The 25,461-nt window shown below is 40.1% G+C and overlaps 2 protein-coding genes and 1 long non-coding RNA gene across 3 annotated transcripts; 2 read left to right on the top strand and 1 right to left on the bottom strand.

The window, feature by feature from the left end:
• The first annotated feature begins 11,402 nt into the window (after positions 1-11,402).
• Positions 11,403-13,723, top strand: LOC134635024 (uncharacterized). Its single transcript, XR_010094926.1, has 3 exons — positions 11,403-11,662; positions 12,001-12,077; positions 13,355-13,723. It is a non-coding gene; the product is annotated as an uncharacterized LOC134635024 (long non-coding RNA).
• Positions 13,724-16,924: 3,201 nt separating this feature from the next.
• Positions 16,925-17,782, bottom strand: LOC134635060 (GTPase IMAP family member 7-like). Its single transcript, XM_063484575.1, has 2 exons — positions 17,764-17,782; positions 16,925-17,622 (listed from the first exon to the last, which is right to left on the bottom strand). Exons 1-2 carry the CDS (start codon positions 17,780-17,782, stop codon positions 16,925-16,927), a joined length of 717 nt encoding a protein of 238 aa, XP_063340645.1.
• On the top strand, positions 17,781-19,373 carry LOC134635059 (uncharacterized). The gene is made up of 2 exons (XM_063484574.1): positions 17,781-17,811; positions 18,787-19,373. The coding sequence occupies exons 1-2, from the start codon at positions 17,781-17,783 to the stop codon at positions 19,371-19,373; spliced, it is 618 nt and encodes a 205-aa protein (XP_063340644.1).
• The last annotated feature ends 6,088 nt before the right edge of the window (positions 19,374-25,461 follow it).

The raw sequence follows: 25,461 nt of genomic DNA, 5'->3' as shown, positions 1-25,461 counted from the left end.
ACTGCCCCCAGGCTGGACAAGAACATGTGCTCCTATATTCCTGTCAGACCACACTTTCAGGATGACCGCAGTAAACACCACTTCTACAGCACGCCGGAAAAGAAGATCAACGTTCCCTAAACTTCAACCACATGACCCGATATGGGGAAGCAACGTACCCGAGGAATTCAAACTGTGGACTACCGGACAGAAAGTACTCCACACATTGTTCCCCTGGGTGGGACCCGGAAAAAACATGCTGAGGATCGAAACTCTAGACTACCGCTTTGGACTCTTCTTGAACGCTTCGTGCAAGATCAACGAACAGCAGAATCAGGAAATCAAAGCATTACGGATCGCAGTGATGCAACATCAAGTAGCTTTGGACATTATACTAGCAGAGAAAGGGGGTCTTTGCGTCCTCTTCAACAACACCTGCTGCACTTACATACCAGACAATGTACACTCATCAAACATGACTGATGCCCTGAACACCTTGAGACAGATCCAGCAGGCCCAAAATCAGGACTATGTGAGTAATACAAGTGACTGGTTTTCTTGGCTTTACACTGGCTCCTGGCTACAGGTGCTAAAGAGACTACTCATCGGAGTTGGAGTATTTTTACTTTTATTTTGTGTTTTTGTAACATGTATCCTGCCATGTCTAAAACTCATGATTAACCACATAATCGTTTCCACTGTAGCTGCATACATAGCCGTGACAAATGATGATGATGATGACCCCGACCTGTTGGAATGTGAAGACTTTGTGTGATTAATGATGATGTGACAGAAAATGTGCAACAAGATGTTACATACTGATATCTCACTTAAAGGTTATACTGACAACAGGAGGGAATGTCAATAGAAAATTGTATTTTTTAGTCAGTATAAGCTTTTAATGATATAAGTTTGCCTGTGATAGAATGCTGCATGATGATCATTTCCTTGCTTAGAACTGATTGTTCTTTTCATTGTTCAGGACTGATTGTTCTTCATAAAACGTGTTCTGATATTTGTATCTGAGTCTTCTCACAGCGATAGTAAGAAGTCAAACAAGCAGTTTTGACCTCGCACACACACACACACACACACACACAATCACATACGCACATGCTCACGTCAAATGTATTCATTTTTCTTGTGTATAAATAAACACAAGTGCAAGAACAGAGCGCGCATCACAGGGCCCCCACTCTGGTGTGAGCGTTCTGTGATCGCCCTTGTATACAAGTAAATGCTGCAGCGTCTGTGTGTGTTTGTCCTCTTAGACTCTTAGCTGAAGAAGTGTCTTTAGAATAAATCTCTTGACACTAACCAAAACAAAGTAAGGATGAAAAATAACAATGTTTTATAGTATTTTTCGTAATTGTACTTGTGGGGTAAGGGTTGATATGCTACTAAAACAAACGTATGGCTTTGTTTTGTCAGCATTAGGTGCACAGGTAATCCTCTTCCACTTTTGCCAATACCACTTAATTAAATGACAATGTCAGGTAAACCACAATCTATACAGTGTGTCATGATCAAATTTATCTTCATTTTTCAAAATTGTGTTGATGATTCTGAACTTGCAGGCATTTAATTGTTGTTGTACATCATCAGCGCATCAGCGGTGTAGTAAACCTTGTTTTTCCGGGAATGTCTGGGACAGGAAAAGCAAGTTGACCATCATTGGAAAGAAAATCTTCTTCTCTAGATCCGACTCAAAGTCAGTTACCACAGATTGCCACATGGCAGAAACAGAGATAAATGGCATACATGTACGTGTGATTGATTCTCCATCTCTGATGATCAAATTGGACCATATCATCAGTTCTTGTTTCAAGAACAGTCAGAAGACAAGAAAAAACAAATCTATGCATCATTCAAGGGCCTAAATAAACTAAACAGTGTCTTTTTTCTATGCCAGGGATCAGTTACGGAATATAAAAACATCACAATAAAACACTTAATTTGGGGCAGTTATGAGAGCATGGCCTCTCCTGAGAAGAAACTGTTGACTTGAAGAATAAAAAAAAACTTCACAGGGTCGGAACGCCTGAAATGTAACCATCCAGAAGTCTAGATGCCATTTTATTGCTGTTTCTCGATTCCTGGACGACACTGTGGGGTTACAAATTCCAAATTTAAACAGTAATTCATTAAATACTCAATTATAACTCATCAGAATGTCCCACAGTTGCAATCTTGGTAAGTCTGTTAACTCACAGGGTTGGAACTTTTGCCACCTTTTCTTCCTGCCTTCATATAGTCTAGACTTTAATACAGTAGCTCTTTTCCAATCTTATTGTCCAGAATGTTTAAACCACAAACACATTTATGTATCACCCTTAAACCTAAGGTACTGTATAGTGCTGCCCTTTCACACTGTTGATTATTATTTATTTATTTTATTTACTTGCAGCAGATGTGTTACTTGCATTCTATATTATGTGTGTTACTGCTGTGTATTTTTCTACATTTTTTCTTTCCCCCTGTAGAAAAAGTCACTCAGCTGCTGTTACAATAATAAGTGTGACTACGACTGTCTGGCTTCCTGGGAGCTGGAGAGCTGTGGTTGCTGTTTTGGAGTGTCTGCATGTCTGCCTCTTGGTGGCAGGGGAGATTAGGATGGGTGCTTCCTAACAGCCTTTGGATGTGGGGCCTGGGGTGCTTGTGCTGGTGGGAGTGGTGGAGGTGGGTGAAGAGGGAGTGTCCTCCTACACCCCTGTTTCATACAGCGATACATTTGTATTTGTGCTCCATCCTTTTATTATATTTTCTCCCCCTTCTCTTTTTTTTATTACATATAATGTAATAACTGAAATAATACAAGTAAAAATAAATAAATAAACAGATAAATGAAACAAATAAACAAAAGCAACCTATAGTGGATTCATAGAGCTCATCTTGAAAAAGCAGAATGAGTTTGGCACAACAGTGCTTTCACATCATAATTCTGCAAAAGCTGCCAAAGAGGAAAGTTGGAAGTCACTTAATGACAACCATATTAGTGAGTTAAATCTGTGTCTTATTAGGTGGAGGAGCACAATGAGTTTGTAGCACCAATTCCTTAGTTTGAGTTTTACTTCTGTCCACACAAGGGTGGGTAAAAACACATAAACACACAACAAGGCTTTAACAAACCCGAAGAGAAAAATTGTCTTAGAAACACAGAAAAGTGAAACAAAGGACAACATGAACATCAACTGAGATCAAACAATTAAAGTTCTGTTGAATCAAATATTCACACAAACATTGTGCTTTTCTCCATCACAACATTTGATTAACAAAAGTGTTTCTTTACAAAAGACCTTCCTGAATATTTGCAGTTCATTGTTAGCTTATTAACACAAGACTGAATGAAAACATTTTGGGTGGATACCCACAGGTGTTACAGGTATTTTCACATTACTGTCTAACCTTATGTTATAATTGTTTCAGTCTCATAGCAGCATGTTTCTTTTGTCTAAGAAGCTGTAGACTCTCACGATATTTTGTTATCTGGTAGTAGGAGAGCAGGGTTGGGTCGAATGTTAAAATATCAGAGCAGTTCTGAATAATCGGAGATGGCTGTTTAGTAACAGGCTCATCAGGTCCAATAAAAACACATATCATATAATTCTTCTCTAATGAAAAGTGAAAGTTGTTGTCCTAGATTACTTCCTGCATACTGATCTAACTGGATTAGCAGGTTTTCTGAATCTCTACAACATTAACTCCCATTATATGAACCAAATGCTGACTAAATTAGTGTATAAAACAATATTTCACATGAAATACACAATGCAGATAAAATATTTACTACATCTTTTGAACTATTGAACTTTCTTATTTGAATGTAGAAGAAGAACGTGGGCAGTCTCAGCAGTGTCTCTGTAATCCTTTCATTTCTATCATTACTTCAATACATCACTTTGAAAAGAGCAAACAGCTAGAGGGGTATTGTATTTATATTCTATTTATTTGTGCTTGAAAATTTTATTATATTTTCTCTCTCTCCTCTTTTTTAACCTTGCCTGTCAGCTTAACATACAATAATATACCTTATTACATATAATGTAATAACTGAAATGACACTATTTATTAAAACTGATTAAATAAACAGATAAATGAAACACATAAACAAGAGCAACCTATAGTGGATTTAGAAAGCTCATTTTGAAAAAGCAGAATGTGTTTGTTAAAACAGTGCTTTCACATCATAATTGTGGAAAAGCTGCCAAACAGGAAAATAATTTTTTTATTTTTAAAGTTGGAAGTCATTTAAAAACAACCATATTAGTCAGTTAAATCTGTGTCTTATTAGATGGAGGAGCACAACTAGTTAGTTGCACCACTTCCTTACTTTGAGTAACAATGACGAACAAACATAACAAACCTGAAAAGAAATAACACAACAAAGGACAACGTGAACATCAACTGAACAGAACTTTGTGCTTTTCTCCATCAAAGCATTTTATTAACAAAAGTGTTTCTTCACAGACCGTCCTGAATATTTGTGGTTCATTGTTAGCTTCTCAACACAAAAGTGAAAGAAATCATTTTGGCTGTAACTCACAGGTGTTACAGGTATTTTCACAAGACTGTCAAACCTTTTGTTAGCTTTTCCAGGGGGGCATTTCTAATTTTAGTTTGTACAGCACTTTTTAAGACAGGAAGCTATTACAAAGTGCTTTACATGGGAATAAAAAAAACCATATCAAACCAAAAAAAAAACATCATACACATGAGCATTACCCAAATGCCGATCTAAACAGATGTGTTTTAAGCTGTTTTTCTTAAAAAAGCCACAGAGTTGATGGTGTGTGGTGGGGGGGATAAACTGTTCCACAATGTTGAAGCTACGGTTTGAAACGCACGATCCCCCTTTGTTATCAAACAGGTTTGTGGAATAGTCAGAAGACTACTAAGGATCTAAGGATCCGGGTGGAGAGTAAGGTTGAAGAAGTTCAATGATATAAAGGGGGGCGTGTATTGTCTTTGTTTATCTGCTTATGTTTAGTTTCACTTTTAGTTTTGTATATCTGCCCATGTCTAGTTTCTTGATGAGTCATTAAAGGGCTCGCCTTCAGTTAAACCTCCTGCTGCCTCTGTGTCTGCAGTGTGGGTCCTCCTTCACCACACCCTGGCAGATGCAGTCTATAATGAATGCTCAGTAGTGTTGTCATTTTCAGTTATTGTGTGCTACCTGACAGCACTGATGTTGTTTTGAAGTTTTTTGAAATTCATTTGAAAATTGGTTTGGTTTGGAAATTTGAGAAAATGATGATGAAGTATTTCAAGAAATGTTTTTTCCTGAAAAGAGAAAACTACAGACCAACTTCATGACAAAGGTATTAAAACAAATCTTTCTCGATAGTCTTTAACATTACATGAAAACTACTGACAAAAATAAAAAACAAAGATATCTGCACATATATTCTGAGGGGTCTTGTTCACGAGTGATGGGAGAAGGGAGCGGGAGATTGACAGATGGATTGGTGCAGCAGCTGCAGTGATGCGGACGCTGTACCGGTCTGTTCTGGTGAAGAGAGAGCTGAGTGCAAAAGCAAAGCTCTCAATTTACCGGTCGATCTACACCCCTACCCTCACCTATGGTCACGAGCTGTGGGTAGTGACCGAAAGAAAGAGATTGCGAATACAAACGGCAGAAATGGGCTTCCTCTGAAGGGTGGCTGGCCCTTAGAGATAGGGTGAAACGTTTGGCCATTCGGGAGGGGCTCAGAGTAGAGCTGCTGCTTCTCCACATCGAAAGGAGCCAGTTAAGGTGGTTCGGGCATTTGACAAGGATGCCCCCTGGCCGCCTCCAGGGCGATGTTTTTCCGGGCATGTCCCACCGGGAGGCGGCCCCGGGGCAGACCCAGGACACGCTGGAGAGATTATACCTCTCGGCTGGCCTGGGAACGCCTTGGTGTTCCCCCGGATAAGCTGGAGGAGGTGGCTTGCGAGAGGGAGGTCTGGGAAGAAAAAGATGGATGGATGGATGGATGGATCAACTTAAAGTGACACAAGTCCCGTTCAAAAGTTTAAGACCACTTAAAAACTGGGGGAAACTCATATTTTGCACAGTTTTGCAAGGTTTCAAGTAGAGCAATAAGAAGAAATGTGAGTGAGACAAAACATTTGAGCGTGCAATTTATTGAAAAAAATGCTTAAACTGAAACAGGCTATCTTACATCTGATCAAGTTTAGGACCACATGCCTTTAAAAAGCCAAATCTGTACAAAAATGTGGATTCATTGACATTTTCTGTGAGGTAGCAAAGTCCTTTCGTTGAATCAGAGATTCTCCTCACAGAAGTGGGTGAAACATGTTTAAAGTAAAAGAAAAAACCCACAAAACTGAACTGAAACAGTGGCAGTACTGAATTCTGGAACAAAGGACAACATGAACATCGGCTGGAATCAAACAATTAGTTTTGCTGATTAAAACATTCACATAAAACTTTGTGCTTTTCTCCATCACAACATTTGACTGACAAAAATATTTCTTCATAACAAACCTTCCTCGGTACACGTGGTTCATTGTTAGCTCATTAACACAAGTGAATGAAAACATTTTGGGTGTAACCCACAGATGTTACAGGTATTTTCACATCACTGTCCAACTTTCTGTTATATTTGTTTGAGTCTCATGCAGGCATGTTTGTTTCGATCTAAGTAACGTGAAGACTCACGAGATATTTTTATGATGTGGTGATAGGAGAGCAGGGCTGAGTCAAATGTTTAAATATCAGAACACATGTGACTAAGCCATTTAGTAACAGGCTTTTTTTATTTTCAACAAAAACAAAGAAATTATTTTTTGATCAAAAGTCAAGGTGTTTTCCCTGTTTATTTTCTGCATAGCGATCTAACCATAGTAGAGGTTTTTGAAGCTCTACAACATTAACTCCCGTTATCTGAGCCAAATGTGTTACAGTGTGCTGTGTGGTAGGCAGGATAAAGGACCCAAGTGCAAGACTCAAAAACCAAGGAGTGAACAAAAGGAAGCAGCTTTTTTGCGCTGTAGCGAAAATCATACTAGAAACAAAATCCAAAGCAGAAAACTAAAACCTAGGCTGGACACTAGAATCTAATAATACATGAACTAGGAAAACAAACCAGAACTTGGAACTAGAATTTCCTCAGGAACACGGAAGGAAAACAAACAACAAACAACGGTGCAAGGGTATGAGGCAACACTGACAAAGCAAGAAACACAGGGCTTAAATACAGTGAGGGATTACGAGGGAATAAGACACAGGAGGAGAGCACAGCTGGGTGTAATCAAACATAACAAGACAAGGGAAAGCAAAACTAGATTCTCTGCACACAGGACTGGGACTATCAAAATAAAACAGGAAGCACATGACAGGCTCAGAGACAAACTAGACACAGAACAGAGGGAGCTCCAAATACAAAGACAGAAACCAAAACACTTGTAGTCAAACCACTACGATAAAACAATACAGGTACAAAACTCAAAAGACTGGGTCATCAACCCAGGAACGTCACAAAATGTTGAGTAAACTACATCATGAAACAACAATTCCTATGTAATACACAATGCATATAGAAACATTTACTTGATATGTTGTCCTATTTAACTTGTAGTAGGAGAAAATGAACAGTCTCAGCAGCTTTTCAAGAATCTTTTGTCTTTACTCATACTTGAATGCATCACTTTAAAAAGAGAAAAGTAGAGAAGAGAGGACTAGAGGTAGAGGATGCAATTTGGATTTTAGTTCGCAGATTTGTGGTTGTGCACAACACAACCACAAATCTGACCACAGACTTTGTTTGTTTAACTTCACTGGGAAATTTAATTTGTGCTTTGTCTCCCCCTTGCCTTCCATATTGTCCCACAGGATTCTCATAAACAGCTGAATTTAAGCTTATATTGTTTCGATTCAATCCACATTTATTTATACAGTGCCAAACCACAAACAAGTTGCCTCAATGCCTTTTGGGAACAAAAAACTCCCTTTTAACAGGATGACACCTCCAGCTGAACGAGCCTCAGTGAGAGGCAGTCATCTGCCACGACTAGTTGGGGTGTATGCAGAAAGGTGTATTAACACACAGTCAGTGAAAAATGTGACTGAAAAAGATTTTGGGAGTCCCTCAGCAGACTACACCTATTGCAGAATAACTCTGGGAGGATTCAGGGTCATTTGATCCAGCCGCAACTATATGCTTTAGCAAAAAGGAAAGTTTTAAGCCTAATCTTAAAGCAGAGATGGTGTCTGTCTACTGAATCAAAACTGGAAGCTGGTTCCATAGAAGAGGGGCCTGAAAACTCAAGGCTCTGTCTCTTATTGTCTGTGAAGGTTCTCAGTCATCCAGTTCATTGTAGTCTAAGGAGCTTGGAAAGAAAAGTGTCTGGAATTCTTTAAGTTGCTTGAAGACATTTCACCTCTCACCCGAGATGTTTCTTCAGGTCTATGGTCAAATGGTGGAGAGTCCCAGAGGGAAATGGACCTCCTATTGGTCCTTTACCTAATCACATGAGCCAAGGTATGAAAACGACCAGCCAAGGTTTCGGGTGAACCCATTGTGAGACCTAGCCCCACCCTATCATGTGATTTCCTGAGGTCAAAAGGCCCAGGATGTGAGTGGGTGTTAAGGCATCTGGGAAGGGATCTCAAAACTGTGACCTTTGGCCTTTAGATGCAGGTGGACAGCCGGGTCTTGTCCCATCGAGGTGGCTCTTCTATGTTGTGCCATGTGTTTATGAAGTGCCTGTTTGGTCTCTCCAATGTAAAGGCCTGAACATTCCTTGCTACACTGTACAGCATACACTTTGTTGTTTAGTTTGTGTTTAGGAGTTTTGTCTTTGGGATGAACCCACTGGGATATCATAATTGGAGAAGACTCTCTTGAGTTTTTTTGATAAACCAGCTACATAGGGGATGACAATATTGTTGCGTTTGTCTTTCTGATCCTCCCCAGTTGTTGACTGATCTTCTTTTCTGTGACTCTTTGCTGACTTGATGAAAGCCCAATTAAAATAACCACATGTGTGTGTTCCCTCTTTTTCCCTTTAGGCTTAGAGGGAACATTTAAGCACAGTGAGATATAGAATGTGCTAAAGCGTGGCGTCAGTGGCGCGGTGATGAGGTCGTGGGTCTAGAAGGGGGAAAAGGGCTGAACAGGAGCACCTGGAGCATGGCAGACCGGTCTGAGGGGTGAACTGAGAGAAGAGGAAAACAGTGTTAGGATGGTGGAGCGGACAGGGCTGCTTGGACATGGTGAGTGTAAATGGTATTTTGATTACTTAGCTGGAGTAGAGTTTGGCTTTGAGGGACAAGCGGTGAGTATCCAGGTAAGTTAATGGTATGAGCTGGCTGACCTGAGTTCCGCTGTGTCCGAGAGAGTGAGAGATGGCTGGAGGGCAGACAGGTAAGGATCCAAGAGGTTTCCACACTGTAAAATGTAATTCTAGCTGTTTGTTATTTCAACATATTATTCTATATCAGTTTGACGATAGATGACTGAAGTTGTTGTTATAACATAGAATTACAAGTTAAAAACGTCCCAATTACACCAAAAAAAGCTAACTTGAAAACTCATGTCCAGCTAAATCAGAAACTTATGTGAACTTGACAATGCGGGTAAGTTGAGCACAGCAGGATTCAAAACTGCCTCACGTGACTGCTACCGAGGTGCATCATGGGGAATTGGCGGTTAACGACATGCTCACTTTACTTGGACGTTTTCTAATCGTCTTCTTTGGAATATGCTTTCAAGGTGAGTAACATTGGTTATAACTATAAGGAAAGAGAGCTACAAAAGTTGGAACATGTTTTGAATTTATGGCATGACGTGTGTTTTTCTCTTTTACCGAAATGTTTGCTTTAGCTAATGTAACTTTAGCCGACAAGGTCCAGCTTGTGTGTCATGACCAAACTTGACCTAATAAACTGACACATGGCCTTTTTTATGGGTTTAATGTGGCGCTGAGCAAATCACAAGTATTGTGCCGCTAGCTTTAAGGTTGTGCACTCAACCACTGTTGCGATATTAGCAAGCTAACTCAGCTAATTAATAAAGCTTATTTCATATTGTCTCTGTACTTGTAAATTCCTTTCAAGTTCACAGGCTGTTGTATTTTGGTGGAAGTTCATTTTGGCAATATTTCCAATAACTGGCTGGGTTCAAAAAGACCTTTTTGGCAGGACTCGGATGCTTGTTGTCATCTGTTTATCCCTATGTAATCACTTAAGGTGTTATTAACTGCTGCATGCTAAGCTGCAAGAGTGCACTGAGGACAGAGACAAAATATGGTCTACAAACCAGCATTATATTAGTTTTTATCAGATAGTCCTCCAGTGTGCTTATTTTTTGCTTTAATTATATTGTGCAGTTATTTGTTACCCTGAAATGCTTTATGCTTAACAACAGTTCACTATTTTGACTTATTTTTGAACTCTTGTGATCAGTATGACTAGATTGTGTGAGTTTCCATACTAAACGAGCTGTAGTGATAAAATAATTGGCATCAGAGACACTGATTTTTGGCATGGTATACTGCAGAAGTTTTTTTTTTTGTTGCATAATTTACTTTTTAATTAAACTGCATTCTCTGTATTGTAACAAAACTAACATTGTTTATATGTCAGAAAATTAGCAAACATGAATAAATGGCGAAAACAATATAATTATAACATATATTTTTATTTTACTTATTTTAGGTCTGTGAAGCCAAACTTGATGCTGGGGATTTATTTTTGTCAGTGGAGTCAAATGGTAAGTTACAATTTGTGCATTTTGTCATACTGGAAACACCTCAGATTATATTGTAATTTAATAGCTCTGTAGAACAAATGATATAAAGATTGTAGTGTCAGGGTACTTCTTAAGAAGTAATATGGCACTATTGATGATCACATGCAGATGGCATAAACTAAATATTCAGACGTGCTACCAACAAATGATTCATTAACAAAAGCAATGGAGCAGACTGTTTAGGTTCTTGTGGTTGTAATAACATCCATAACTGCAAGTTTGTCATTAATTTATTTTCACAGGTCTAGATGATCACATTTGACTTTGTCATTTAAATGAGGTGGACTTGCAAACTTTGCGCTCTTTGGGGTAAATTGCTGTCCACTACATATACACAGAATCTGCACAGTATTTCAGATCTAAAAAGGGAGTATGTAATGGACTTGCTGGCTTTAATGTAAAAAGCCTGTTGTGTAACTTTAATGAGGCAGTTGGACTAAAACAGTATTGCTCATCAAGGTAAACATCTGAGGAATAAGGAAACTGTTACTTGTCCTTTTACTCAGTGTTCTTTTAATCGCACGTTTACTAAAGTTTTACATCACATAAGTCATTTTCACAATCATTCTACTTTAAAAGATTTCAAGACAGAGCTTATTGTTCTCTGAACTTCCTTGTTTGCTGAACGGCAGGTAAAGTGCATCTTTTTGTTTGTTTGCTTTTGTGTGTTTGTGTTTTCTCTAATGGGCCTCAGATGACTGTTTGCTTAAATTTGGGTCTCAAAGAATCTTTTTTTAATTCTGCCTGTACTCTCCACCCCTCTTCTTCTATTGCTCAGGTTGAAGCAGAATTTGCCCGTCTTACATTTGTTGACCTGAAAGGGTTCCTTTTTGCTGTGCTTGACCATTATGGAGAGGTTCGTGGAGCTGTACAAAATCAAGAGCGGCATAGAAAGGCTAACTAGGCTCATAAGATGCTTCGGAGATGATGTAAGTGTTCAACTGCGAAATCTAATCCTTTGTTTAAGTTTTAGGTTATCCAGTTCAACTGATGAACTCATTGAAAGAAAGCTGATAAGTAAAGTCTGTCATCATATTTCACAACTGGACATTTAGTGTGGTAACTTTTACAGAATCTATGTATATTGGTGGTAGGTTGGATATCATATTCTACTTGAATGTCCTGATAAGCCTGATTCAAAATCTCCAGTGATAATCATATATTGATGGAATTATGCATCAAAAAGCTGTGAATTTGGAGCTGTCTACATGCTTCATAAACACTGTTTAAAAAGTGTTTTTGTTTTCTTTTTGACTTCTTTGACCAGAGCCCTACACAAAGGAAGAGGACAGAGGACCTCATTTTCTAAAGGAAGATCCCTCACACACTTTCAAGACTGTGAAGGTTAGCATTGTTTCTTTTAGTAAATTTAATAATGACAGCACCACAGTGGATTTTAAATTAAAAAGTACATGTGTACTTTTTCCTCACCAAATGTATTATTACAAGATCTTTGACACTGGATTTGGTCTGGGTTTCAGAGAAACTAACTGGCAAGCTAGCATTGATATTATTAGTGTCTTGTGTTTATTCATGTCTTCACCAGGGTCTTTGACATTTCGCTGCTGTACTGTTCACTTCAGCTTTACGTTTGATTTCTCACATTGTATATTGTAATGGCAGAGATATTAGGATATTTAAGGGGCTGCAGTGGCTGCTACAGCTGTGGGGGGCAATACTTTGGTGAAATGTCCTGGACCCTGGAAAAGAGACTGTGTAGACTGGGTAAGCAATTAAAGGTTACTGGCCGAGAGTCATTGGGCAGCTGGGTAAAGGTGGATGTTGATATTCAGTGCCAATTATGCAACCTGTTCAGCCATGTCTATATGCTCTTTTTTCATGCTGTTAATATAGGGGGAAAAAATAAACTTTAATCAATAAACTGATTAAAGAAGCATTGTCTATGGAGCCATAATCTGATCCTGTAGTGTAGCTGCAGTTTGCACATTTCATGTATTCTCAGCCAGATTTGGTTTAGAGCACAGCCAATATTTAGCATAAGTAGATTTAAATTCACACACTGGTGATGGCAAGCTACATTGTAGCCACAGCCACCCTGGGGCGCACTGACAGAGGCGAGGCTGCCGGACACTGGCACCACCGGGCCCTCTGACCACCACCAGTAGGCAACAGGTGAAGTGTCTTGCCCAAGGACACAACGACTGAAACTGTCGGAGCCGGGGCTCGAACCGGCAACCTTCCAATTATAAGACGAACTGTCAACTCTTGAGTCACGATTCAGTCATCCACCCATGTGTGTGAATGACTGAATGTGTAAAGCACTTTGGAGTCCTTAGGGGACTAGTAAAGCACTATACAAATACAGGCCATTTACCATTTAAATTGAAAATTTTGTTTGAATTCTGCAATTGAAGACATGCTCAGTTATTTATGAACATGGTCTTTGTTTAAAGCAAGAAATGGATTTGTAACATGGGGGTGCATATCTCATTCTGAAAAAACTTTAACAACTAATAAGTGTTACCCAAAGCCAATCACCATCATCCAAAGCATCAGTATGGCTCTTCTTTGGAAAGACATGAATTGTTAAGCACACGGGATATTGTGTAATTGTAATTGTGTAATTTTTTTTTTTTTTTTGTCTTTGAACCCTTTTATAGCCGACAGGTATTGAAGACACGTTTTCTAAGAGGATGAAAGTTGGCATTGCGATGGTGAAAGAAGAAGACATCGATGTGTTGGTTGTCCTTGAGGCGGCAGTAATCCTGTCTAATCTGAGGGATGTCTCAAGTGCCATTTCCATGCTGATGGGCCTTCTTTTTGCCCTCAACATACACTATCCAAAGGAACTTAAGGACATCTTTGAAGTCATTCAGAACATCCTAATGAACATTGGTGGAAGGCAGTGCATCTCACTAGTGCATGGTCTAAGAAACAGACTCTTGCAGAAAGCCATGCAGAACTGTAATTGTATGATCCTTAGTGTTAAGGACAGTTTTTATTTTACTGTTTGTTTTTTTATTCTTGCAAGTTCTCATTCTCACTTTTGTATGTCACTAAATGACTACACTTTACATTCCAGATTAGACAATTACTCATTTGTTCATGGTTTAAGAAACTTATGTGAACAACAATATAATGCTGGACTTTGCAGATGCTTATCTCATGCAAGTCAGTAGTTTTTCCTTTGTTTTGCAATTGAGCAGACTCAAACTAATGTTTCTGAAATATCCATATTATCAAATGTTTCAGAAGCATGCAGTCATTTTCAGAGATATTGGTTCTGTGGAATTTGTTGCAATTGTAAACGAAGACAAATACAAGAGTTTGATGTCTTAGTTGTTATAAACTGATCTTTACTGTCACTTATCAAAGGTTTTGTACTATTTTAATATTTCAAGTTTTATGCTAACAGGTGTGACTGAGCACAATGAAGTTTAAAAATTTTGTAAATGTAAAGAATAACTTTTCTAAAATAGCAAGTGTCCCGTTGATACATTACATTAATGCAGACTTTATGTTGTTACTTCACAAGAATCACTACTGCTCCTAGAGTATTGGTCAGAATTTCATCTTCACCCAAACTGGGCTCAAGACCAAGTTCAAATTTATTGTTTCACAGGGAGCAGCCTTTGAGTTTTGATGGATTGTGAGCCTGATGAGCTACGTCACTGATTTTTCTGTTTCTCAGATGACTAAGATGGCACAATAAATGGTGAATGTTGGGTGCTCATGAGTAATTGTCTTGTCATGTTCTTAAAACAAACTTTCTGTATGAAATGATCAGATAGACTTTAATGGAATCTGTGGGGTTTTATTTTTTTTCTGTAAACAACAGAAAATTAATTTAAAGGAATGTAGATATTTAAACCTGAGATCTAAGATAAACCTAACAGGTAGTTTTGCTGAAATGGATGTTAGAAAGCCAAAAAAAAACAAAACAAAACTTAAGATGTTTAATACACATTTTTCTTTACATCCAGTCAATCAACTCTGATAATTAAAATGAAACTGATTTACAAGTTCACTCAGCTACCTTAAGGAGCTCAGTTAATTAATAAACTTAAATCAACTTAGCTAACAGATTATGTTAGTTAAGCTAAAATAGATTCCTAAGTTAAAAGAACTACTAAAGTATTTGAATTAACTAAAAAACCCAAGTCAACTGAACTAGGACAAGAGTTTAAACAATAGATTATTTTAATTTAGCTGAAAGGGTTTTCCCAAGTAAAGATGACAATTAAAGGAGTTGAACTGACTAATAAATCTCAGTCAACTAAACTAAGATGAAAGTTTAGACAACATGTGATTTTTCATTGAGATAACAATTGGTTGTGTTATAAGAACAAACTCTATTTCTTGACTTAACTTAAAATTTTAAGGCAGCCCTTTACCTCATATTTTTAAGTTGAAACAACAAGTTATATTTTACAGTGCAGATTGGAGAGATTGTCCGAGAGAAGCTGGAGCTTAAGGTAAGTGACATGGAGAGTCCAGGTGAGTTGAGGTAGTTGAAAAACTGGCAGTGAAGGAGAGTCAATGTGGAGCTTAAATCCTCAATCTGATTACCCAGAATCAGCTACAGGTGTGTTGGACTGCAGGAGAGACAATGGCCCCGGTGTTGGAGCGGGGCCATTGTCTCTCCTGTTTCTAATTCTTGTTTCTAATTCTTGAGACAAGAATTAGGGCTTTGCTAACGAGGCAGGTCAACAATCCACCAAGGAATGACCGACAGCGACTGCCAAGAAGTGGTAGCAATCATTCATTAGTAACAGGTGGGCAATGATCCTCAGGTGTGCTGGGCAGGGAGCTGGAATGAGTCTGGGCCATGATGTAGACACCAAAACAAACAAAGAATGACAGAGAGAGACAGAGAGAGGCACTGAGAGAGTACACAAAGGACTTAGGGACCATTACACTTTGTACCCTGTGTAGACTAGAGATAATCATAAATAAATTTTAAGTTGTGCATCCAACTCTTAAAGAAATAAAAGGAATGTCTTGCCAGAGTGATGATTCTTAGAGGGAACACGTTGAAATACTTGTAACACCTTGGGTGGGTTTCTACAGAGAATGTTTTCACCTCATTATCGTGATAACCAGAAATATTAAAGATGATTAAAGATTAAATGTATTAAAGCTATTGCATTTCAGCTGATGTTTTGCATTTTCTTCAAAACATGGTTCAGTAGTTAAGTGTTTGAGTCTGCTATTTTTACTACAGAAGTGTTTAAATATTATTTACATGTTCTTTTAATATGTCTTTAAATATGTTTTCCCAGTCCTGTGATTGCAGACTTTGAAATCCGAAGAAAAAGTAATAAAGCAAATCAATTAAATAGCCAAAATAACTTAAAGAAAGTTCAGTAAATGTTTGAGAAACTATCAGTAGAAGAGTAAAAGAAAAGAGTAATATGAATAATATTAAGCCATTACGATTAATATTTAAAAAAAGCTTGATCCTAATGATTGGGAAGCAGTATATTAGAGTGATTTTTATGTACACAGATGGATACCTAGAAACCTGTTGATACATGTCATCTAATATTCTCTCATTCAAACAGGCAAAAATAATAATGAATGAAGAGGTTGAACATTTAGTTCTGACACTGTCATCTTAGGATCACAAATAACAGATGAAAGTGTTGTGATTACTAATTCTTATTAGGCCAAAAGCTTTACAAGAATAACTGCCAAACAATAATGAGCCTAAAGGGAATTTTTTGTTATGTTTTAATACAAACAAGCAGAAAAGACCCAAAATAAAGACTTCTCATTAGAAACCGAAGTCCCCATTCTTTAAATCAGAAAACAATTCACAGTTCCATAAAATATTTGACTAAATTTATCTTGTGTCTCCCAAATTTACAACTTAATTTAAACACTGTAAACTTCAGCTCAGACATAATCACCATGATATGATGCTCACATACAAATCAGAATAGATACAACACAGACAATCAATACTTATAATAGCACCGCTTATATTATGATTATTATATAACAATGATGATTATATGATTATTATTTCACTTTCACATACTTTATTCTTCAAATTTAAAAGACAAATTCACTTAATCAATAACATTTTATTTTATTATTTTTTTCATGGGAAATCAACATAAACTATCTACACTCTGTGTGCCATCATGAACAGATTGTATATTTCATGTAGGTAAAAAAAAAGCTGTCCTATTTAGAATAGAATAATTACAGTTAACCACAATAGTTTAATCTTTCCCAAGAATGATGCGAAAAAGTTTGATACGTTTACACAATGACTCAGTGAACCTATACTGCTGCAGTGTCATTCCCTTTTTGCGTGCTTCCTCCACCTCTTGAAACATGGCGTCTGTGTAGTGCGTGCCCTTATTTACTGAAACCATTTTGTCGATCTTCTTGATGAGCTCCACCAACTGCTTTCTGTCTCTGCTGGTGTTGTCAAAGACGTGGTACCTGTTTCCACAGCTTTGGATGATGCGCTTTAGCCCTGGCTCAGCGTCACGTACATACTGCTCTATGGTTACGCTTCCAAGATCACCACCTCGGGTGAAGAGCACAATCATGTACTTGTTTGCCTCGGGGCCAAACAGCTCCTGCAGGGCTTCCACTGAGTTTTTCTCTTCTCTCGTGAATCGGCCGATTTGGATGACCAACAGGAACACATGAGGACCGGGACAGGAGACTTCAACACATTTGACGATTTCACTTTTGATGAACTCATCTGATTTTGAAGTGTCCAGGATCCCTGGTGTGTCTACAACACTAACTACTCTCTTCCCCCACTGTACCCAAGCTTTTTGACAGAACTCAGTCACTGATACAGATAAAGGACAAGATCTGAAACGCTCATATCCCAGGATGGTGTTCCCAACAGCACTCTTGCCCACACCAGTTTTTCCAATCGTCACAATCCTCAAATCAGGACCTGAAACACAATTCACTACTTTGATTTAACCCATATACACAATTTACAAGAAGTTTTACAAGAACCAAAGTGAAACTGAGAAATTTTGACATTTTTCAAAGGAAAGTAATTAAACACACAATGATTAATAATAAGTCTTACCTGCTGGAACTAAAGCCATGTTTTCTCTTCACTGTTATCACTGCACAGGTGAAAGATGAATGCTAAAACTGCTACGCAACAAGTTGCTTTTTATAGCTCAACAGATGACACGCCTCCTCCAGTATTATACAGCCAGAGAACAGCAATCTGCAGACTTTAGACAGTGTCACACAGAGTTATGCTTCAACAGACCGAACAACTTCCACTCACTGTAAGTTGTGCTTCTACATTTATTTGCTTTGTAGCAATAAAAAACAATTTCAAATCAGTATTTAGAGAAAATGATTCTGATTTTTCTGATTTCAGACAAAAGTTATTTTTACATTTGTGATGATAAATCTCTTAAGAGACCTTTGTTAAAAGTAGATTTAAGGTTTATGTGAATCATCTGAAAACAACTGAGTTGGCATTGACATTTGAACCCACAGGTTATTCGTTCAAATCCTGCATCATGGGAAGCTTTATCAGCATATTCAGAAGCAACAAGACTAAAGACAGACAACCGGTGGCACTGAGGTTAAGCTAAAGTCGAGCACTTTTGATTTAGCTTTAGCATGTAAATTAAATTGTGAGCATAGTGTCTTTACATGGGGTACATATATGCTATGAAATAGTTTATAAATGTAGCTTATAGAGATACTCTGAAATGTTTGCATAATATTATAGTAATAATTTTTTATGAAACAACAGCCACCTTCCTGATGAAGTTGTATTTATTCTATATAGTTGGGACCGTGGATCACAATGTATAACAAGACCGCACACTAATGAGGCAAAGACAGGTAAACCACAATCGCTTTTAAGTACTATATAAAGCACATATTAGTGGGTTATTCAAGTCATTGTTTAGATGATTTCTGAAACAAAGAGCACTTAATGAAAAACACAGCAATAAAGATTCACTAATGATAACCGCATTATTTTGTATTTTAATAGTACTGTACAAGATTACATTGATTCCTTTTTTTAATGTAGCATAATTAGTTTTTTCACTTACATTATTATTGGTATACATCTATGCAGGACGTCACACTGGCACCACAGTGAACCTTGTTCTTTTGGGAATGGCTGGGACTGGAAAGAGTGCCAGTGGGAACACCATCCTTGAACAGAAACACTTCATTTCTAGACCCAGTTCAACGCCGGTCACCACAAATTGCCAGAATGTACAAACTGAGATCAATGGTGTAGACGTAAATGTGATTGATACCCCAGGTATCTTTGATGATGACATTGCTCCATCAGTTAGGGGCAAACATGTGAAAAGGTGCAAACAACTCTGTCAGTCAGGACCATGTGTGTTTGTACTTGTGATGCATGTGAGCAGATTTACAGATGGTGAGAGAGACATAATGGAAAAGTTAGAAAAAGCTTTTGGGAGGGAAGTTAGAGGACGAACAATCATCCTGTTCACCCGAGGAAACGACTTGCAGCAGGCAGGAATGGGCTTGGAGGATTTTCTTCATTCTTGCCAACCTGATCTGAAGAAAATGGTTGAAAAGTGTGGAAACAGGTGTGTTCTCTTTGAGAACAACAAATCAGATTCTGATCAGGTTGAAAAACTAATGAAGGTGATAAACACAATACTCAAAGACCATAATAATGTATAACTTAAAGTGCTTGGAAAAGTTTTTTTTTTACTTAAACTTTTTTCTAAATCCCCCGCCCCCGCCGCCGCCCCAAGCCCTATTTAAAAATAAAAGTAAACTGCAAGAAATTACAGGTTGCAATAAAATAAACTAACTAAATCAACTAAACTGAACTAAACTAAAATAAACCCTTTTTAAATAAAAGAAAAACCAAAACATCTTTTTGGTGTAATTATTTCATGTGTAGTTGTTTTTTTACTGTGTAACAATATTCCACATTGCTATCAATACATTTTTCAAAAAATGCTTCTCTTTCCAAAATGGATTTAACCTCCTAGGACCTGGCGTCCACATATGTGGACATCACATTTTGGGTTACTTTGACCAAAATACTCAGTTTTGCTCTACAGGGGCCTGATATCCACGTACGAGGACATTATTCTGCTACTGTTCTATCGAAATTTTAAAAGAATATCCTCATATTAAAATATCAACATTACCTGATGTTGCTGAAGTGAAGCAGAGCAAAGTTACAGAGGTTTTATTAGAGCAATTTGGCTATTTGGCATAATTAAAAAGTTTAAATTTCCTCAATATTAAACAGCAGAAATGTGGCTTTCTTATCAGAGGTCATTTTTGAAAAAAAAGAAAAAAGAATGTGGCTGACAGCCCAGAACAACATAGACTCATGCTTAATAAGCAAGCGAATAATGCAAAAAACTGATTTTTAGATGGGAAACTGTTCTTAAAGAACTTGTTTGAGTGAGATGGAGAGCTGCAGGAAGTGCGCTTTTTATCATGGTGGAAGCAAAACAGCAAAAGTAAGAGGGAATTAATGACAATGTTTATCAAATGTGAACCATAGTTTTGATCTTCTTTTACTTCTGGTTCAGTGAATTTTGGTTTGAGAGCGACGAAACCTGCAGCATCAGAAGCTGTGAGATATCGTACGGCTCCACTCCATTACATAGTCCATATGTAACGGGGTATGACCCCCCCCCCCCCCTTCTTGGTCATGGTGTGTGAATACTTCTTTAACACACTCCTGCTAGCCCAGCCACACCCCACAGCTTACGCTTAAAACAGCTATGCAAAGGTGATAGTTTGATCGAAACGCATCTCCGAGCAGCCTGAGGGTGGAGAGATAGTCTCTCACTCAGAGAACAGACGGTTACAATGTAACCATATGTTTTCTATTATATCGAGACTGTTTCTCCAGTCCGTTACATATTCCATATGTACGGGGTAACTCTGTGAGACACCCTGCGAGGAGACAGGACAACAGAACCCAGAGTGAAGGTACCAACTTGTACATATATACACAGACCACCCCGGTCATGGCCTCGCCAGCAACCCGAAGGTCCAGCCCCAGACCTGACCAGGCCACCCTGCACTGCGCTGCAGACAGCGGAGGTGGGTGGCAGCCTAGCCCGACGGAATACCAGAAAGCACGGGGGCGGTCGAAGGGAGGACACGTCCTGAGTGCGGGTGCTGCATCTTCAAAAGGCCTTCAGCTGGGACCCGAGATCCTCAGGGCCCAAATCCGGAATCCTCGGAGCAGAGGAGAAGCGTAGCTCACCGAGCTGCCGATTGGGCACCCCACTGGTCACATAAACCCACAACACACGGGCAAGACTGGAGAACTCTCACTCGTCAGGGGAACACAGGGGGACTGGCGGCCGAGCCCGCTGAAGGCCAAGTGGGACTCAACACGAAGTTCCTCCCCAGGGTCAAGCAGCCACCATGCGCTGTCCACAGACAGCGGAGCAGCAAGAGTGAACTCGAGAACAAGACACTCGTGCACAGCCAGGAACATGGCCCACCGTGATGCTCCAGACAGGAAGCCGGCACTGCAGGCTTGAGAACACTCACTCGCCGACTGACGTATCAGACACAGCAAGGACCGACTGGCGAGTAAACCGGCGAAGCATGGGCTGTACACCAGGGGAACACAACCTGCAGCAGCGTAGCCACTGAAGGTAATGGGCCGAGGTAGGGACGCGACCCAAAGGTCTGTCACCAGGGCCAAGCAGTTACTCTGCACCGCCAGAAAGTTACAGCTCACCGAGTGCACCCCTGCTGGCCGCTTAACCATGCAGCATGCGGGCAAGATGCCAGGGGAACACCCTGCAGCAGCACAGCCACTGAAGTAGAGGGCCAAGACAGGGATGTGAACCCAAGGTCCATCCCCAGCGCCCAGCAGCCGCTCCACGCTGTTTGCAGACAGGGGAGCAGCAAGAGTGAACTCGGGAACAAGACAACTGTGGGCAGCCATGGAGTGTCAGCTCACTGAGCGGGCCTCTGCTGGCCACATAAACCCGCAACATGTGGGCAATACGCTAGACAGAGAGCCAGAGCTACAGGCAGGAGAACTCTCTACAGTTATGTGCTGGATTGTCTCAGGGGCATCTTTACACAGCCTGCACCTGGGCTCTTGCCTGGTGTGGTAGACCCCAGCCTCTATGGATCTTTTCCTCAGAGCTCGTTCCTGTGCTGCCATGATTAGTGCCTCTGTGCTGTCTTTCAATCCGGCTTTGTCCAGCCACTGGTAGGATTTCTGGATATCAGCCACCTCTGCTATCCGCTGTAGCAGTCCTCTATGTCTGCATGGTGCCACATTTGTAAAGAAAAGACATTTGTGGGTTGAACAGTTTAAGAATGTGGGTTGTGCCTATGAAAAACTTGTCAAACCTTCTGTGCCAATGCCAAACAGCTTATTCTTCTATTGAATCTTGTTAGGTGTCATTTATTAAATTGGATGATCGAAGTCTGTGTTGGCAGTTTAACAATTTATTCATTTAACAAATAGGGAACTTTGGGGAATGTTCACTAACCATCACCACAACAGCCTGGCACCTTGTCCTCATCCTCACTAGCATAAATGTCCATGTATTTAGTGCTACATTTATATATTGTTGAGTGGTGTTACCTGGAGGAGAGGGAGAAGGAAGGTAACAGTGAATGAAAGAGAGTGGCCAGGTACCTAAGTAATCTGGAAATTTTAAATGAGATTATTCCAGAAGGTTTCCCAAAGTATAAGAACTGTCCCAACCACCTTTTTCCAGTACCTGCAACAAGCGAACTTTTTATATTCTGGTTATAATGAGTGTAAAGTCGGACCCCAACACACGTACACAACAAGTCCACTGTCGTGGTGACAGCACTTTTATGTAATCACACTATTTACTGTGGTTTCAGCACAACACATGGGAAACAGACACTCGCACTCCGCTGTCACATCCGCTCCTCTCGCCCCGACAGTTACTGTGAACGTAAAAAGAGTCACCAGTCAATCAGTCTTCCCCAGCACACCTGTTCACCCCTCCTCTGCAGCCGGCCAGAGACCACACCCTTTCCACACATCCCCACCACCCGATTGAGGCTGGGGCCTATCCAGCTGAACCTACTCAGCCACGACCATCTGCGCGCCCGGCCTATGGATCACTTTGAACTTATAAGGCAGCAAAGCCAGATACCACCGAGTGATCTGGGCTTTGGCATCCTTCATGCAGAGGGTGAATGGACCTCCCAGGAGGTAGTAGCGAAGGGAGTCGACCGCCCACCGAATTGCCAGGCACTCTTTCTCCACGGTACTGTACTGTGACTCTTGGTCTGTTAGCTTGCGGTTGATATAGTCGACCGACCGGTCAACTCCCCCTACCTGCTGGGACAAAACGGCCCTCATCCCTCTGTTCGAAGCATTCGTCTGCAGATAAAAAGGGAGGGAGAAGTAAGGTGTGAACAGCAGCGGCTCTCCACAGAGAGCCCGTTTCACCTACACAAACACTGCCTGGTACTGCTCCGTCCACTGGACCAGATACGGGGCACCCTTCCGGGTGAGTTCGGTTAATAGGCTGGTCAGGTCCGCGAACCCAGGCACGAACCGCCGGTAGTAGCCAGCCAGCCCCAGAAACCGCCTCAACTCCTTTTTTGGCTTAGGGCACGGGCAGAATGCAATCGCTGCCGTATTCTCCACTTGAGGACGCACCTGCCCGCACCCCAAGTGGTACCACAAATACTGTACCTCCCTCTGTCCAACCACACACTTCTTCGGGTTGGCCGTGAGCCCTTCCTGCCTCAGAGACTCCAGCACTGCAGCCACCCGCCGCACATGCTCCGCCAACATGTCACTATAGATGATTACGTCATCCAGATAGGCGGCAGCATATGCAACGTGCGGCCGCAGTACCCTGTCCATGAGACACTGAAAAGTGGCGGGGGCTCCGAACAAGTCGAACGGAAGTGTAACGAACTGGTAAAAACCATACGGCATGTAGCGGCACATAAATACATGTGCATCATCCGGTTTGAGCTAATTAGCACAATGTATTTAAGTCTGTCACTTCATCAAGTAATGCAAAAGTCAAATCAGTTAAAATTAGACCACAGTTACCTTTGAGTTTGGCTTTATCGAGAATGATGATGGAAGACCAAAATGTGTTGTGCGTTTTCAAGTGTTAGCAAATGAAGCAATGAAGTATCTCATCACAAAGCACTCGGAGTTTAAAGATAAAACTTTAAAAGATTTTTTGGGGTCAAGATTACCTGCATCAGAAAAAACGAATGGTGAACCTGACAACAACTTCAGAAAGAGCTCAGAGCCCTTCGTATCTGGCTCAGCTCGTCACAAAAAGTAAGAAGTCAAAGTTAACTGGACTAGACTTTGTGCTTCCAGCTGCAGTGGACATGTGTGAAGGTCTACTTGGCACAGATGCAACTAATAAGTTGAAAGCTGTACCACTTTCAAATGATGCAATTAGGAGGAGAATAAAAGAATTATCAGTTGACATTCAAGAACAGTAACTGGATAGACTGCATTCGTGTGAGAAATTTTCTATTCAGCTGGACAAATTGACAGACATTTTCAGTGCAGCTCAGCTGATAGCTTTGATGCGCTATCCCTGGAAAGGAGACATTTTGGAGGATTTTCTTTTCTACAACGAGGTATCGGGCAGGATAACTGGTGAAGAAATATTAAGACTTGTAGATGCTTTTATGACTGAATCAACACTGAGCTGGGTAAACTGTAACTATTTGTACATATGGCACAGCAGCGATAAAAGGCCGCAGATGTGGCACATGAAACCAGATCATCACTCTGTTTTGAACACAGCTATCACTGCAGTTAATTTGTGACATCCAAAACTCACATTTGTTTGGTCAACTTTGCCGAAATCTGGATGGTGAGCATGACCCACTGCTATATCACTCAGTGGTATAGCAGCGCCACAAGCATGCAGCGGCTGATTGTGCTGCAGCAAAATTCAGTGTTTATATTGTTACTGTTTTAGTTTGGTTTTGTTTCGCGACTGGGGTACGATGCGTACCACCTACAATAGACAATTCCTGCTCAGAATGAGGAAAAATAGCACAATTTCCACGACTTATCTGCCAACAGAGAAACTCTGGAGTCTGGGTTTGTTAACCCCTGATGGGATTTTCAGATTCCCTCCCCGATCCTTTGATTCTGACCTGGTACAAAAAACGACTCGAGACAGAACAATTCAATTCAACAATTCTTTATTTCACCATGTACATGGGAGACATGCACAGCATAACAGCCTAAGCAGATCCGAGGGGCAGTCCCTGGATCCGTTGCATTTATACTTCTTTCAGAGTTCCTCATTCAGCATTTGCCTATCCTGTTTTCTTAGTACTCTGTGTTGTTGCCCCATTCTTCATGCACAATTTCAATACAAACAGCTCCTTGTATGGTTATCTGCCCCAACTTCTATTTCTATTTCCCTGCACATGCCTTCATTTTCTCTATGTGTGGGTGACTTTTACACGAACTCTCTATGCAACTTAAGCTTCACTACTTAGTTCTACTTTCTAATCTACGCTGATCTATATCTTTGTCTATACTTATCCAGGTGTGTTAGATGTGTTAGACAGCCGTTAGCACTGTTTGTTCTGTACCATTTCCTTTAAATGCTGCTCTCTGTTTGACTACTTTTTCTCCTACAGCTACACAGAAGCCTGTCCTTACACGAAGGCCTGACCCTAAGATAATAATCTCATACTATAATGCAGCAAGACAATACTATTGTTCTATATAACGCAGCAAGCTAACACTACTAATCTATATAATAACTCCATCCCCCCACCC

The sequence above is a fragment of the Pelmatolapia mariae genome, linkage group LG9 (genome assembly GCF_036321145.2).
Source record: "Pelmatolapia mariae isolate MD_Pm_ZW linkage group LG9, Pm_UMD_F_2, whole genome shotgun sequence".
Lineage (NCBI taxonomy): Eukaryota > Metazoa > Chordata > Actinopteri > Cichliformes > Cichlidae > Pelmatolapia > Pelmatolapia mariae.
The sequence above is the reverse complement of the archived record's forward strand: the minus strand, read 5'-3'. Positions and strand labels throughout refer to the sequence as shown.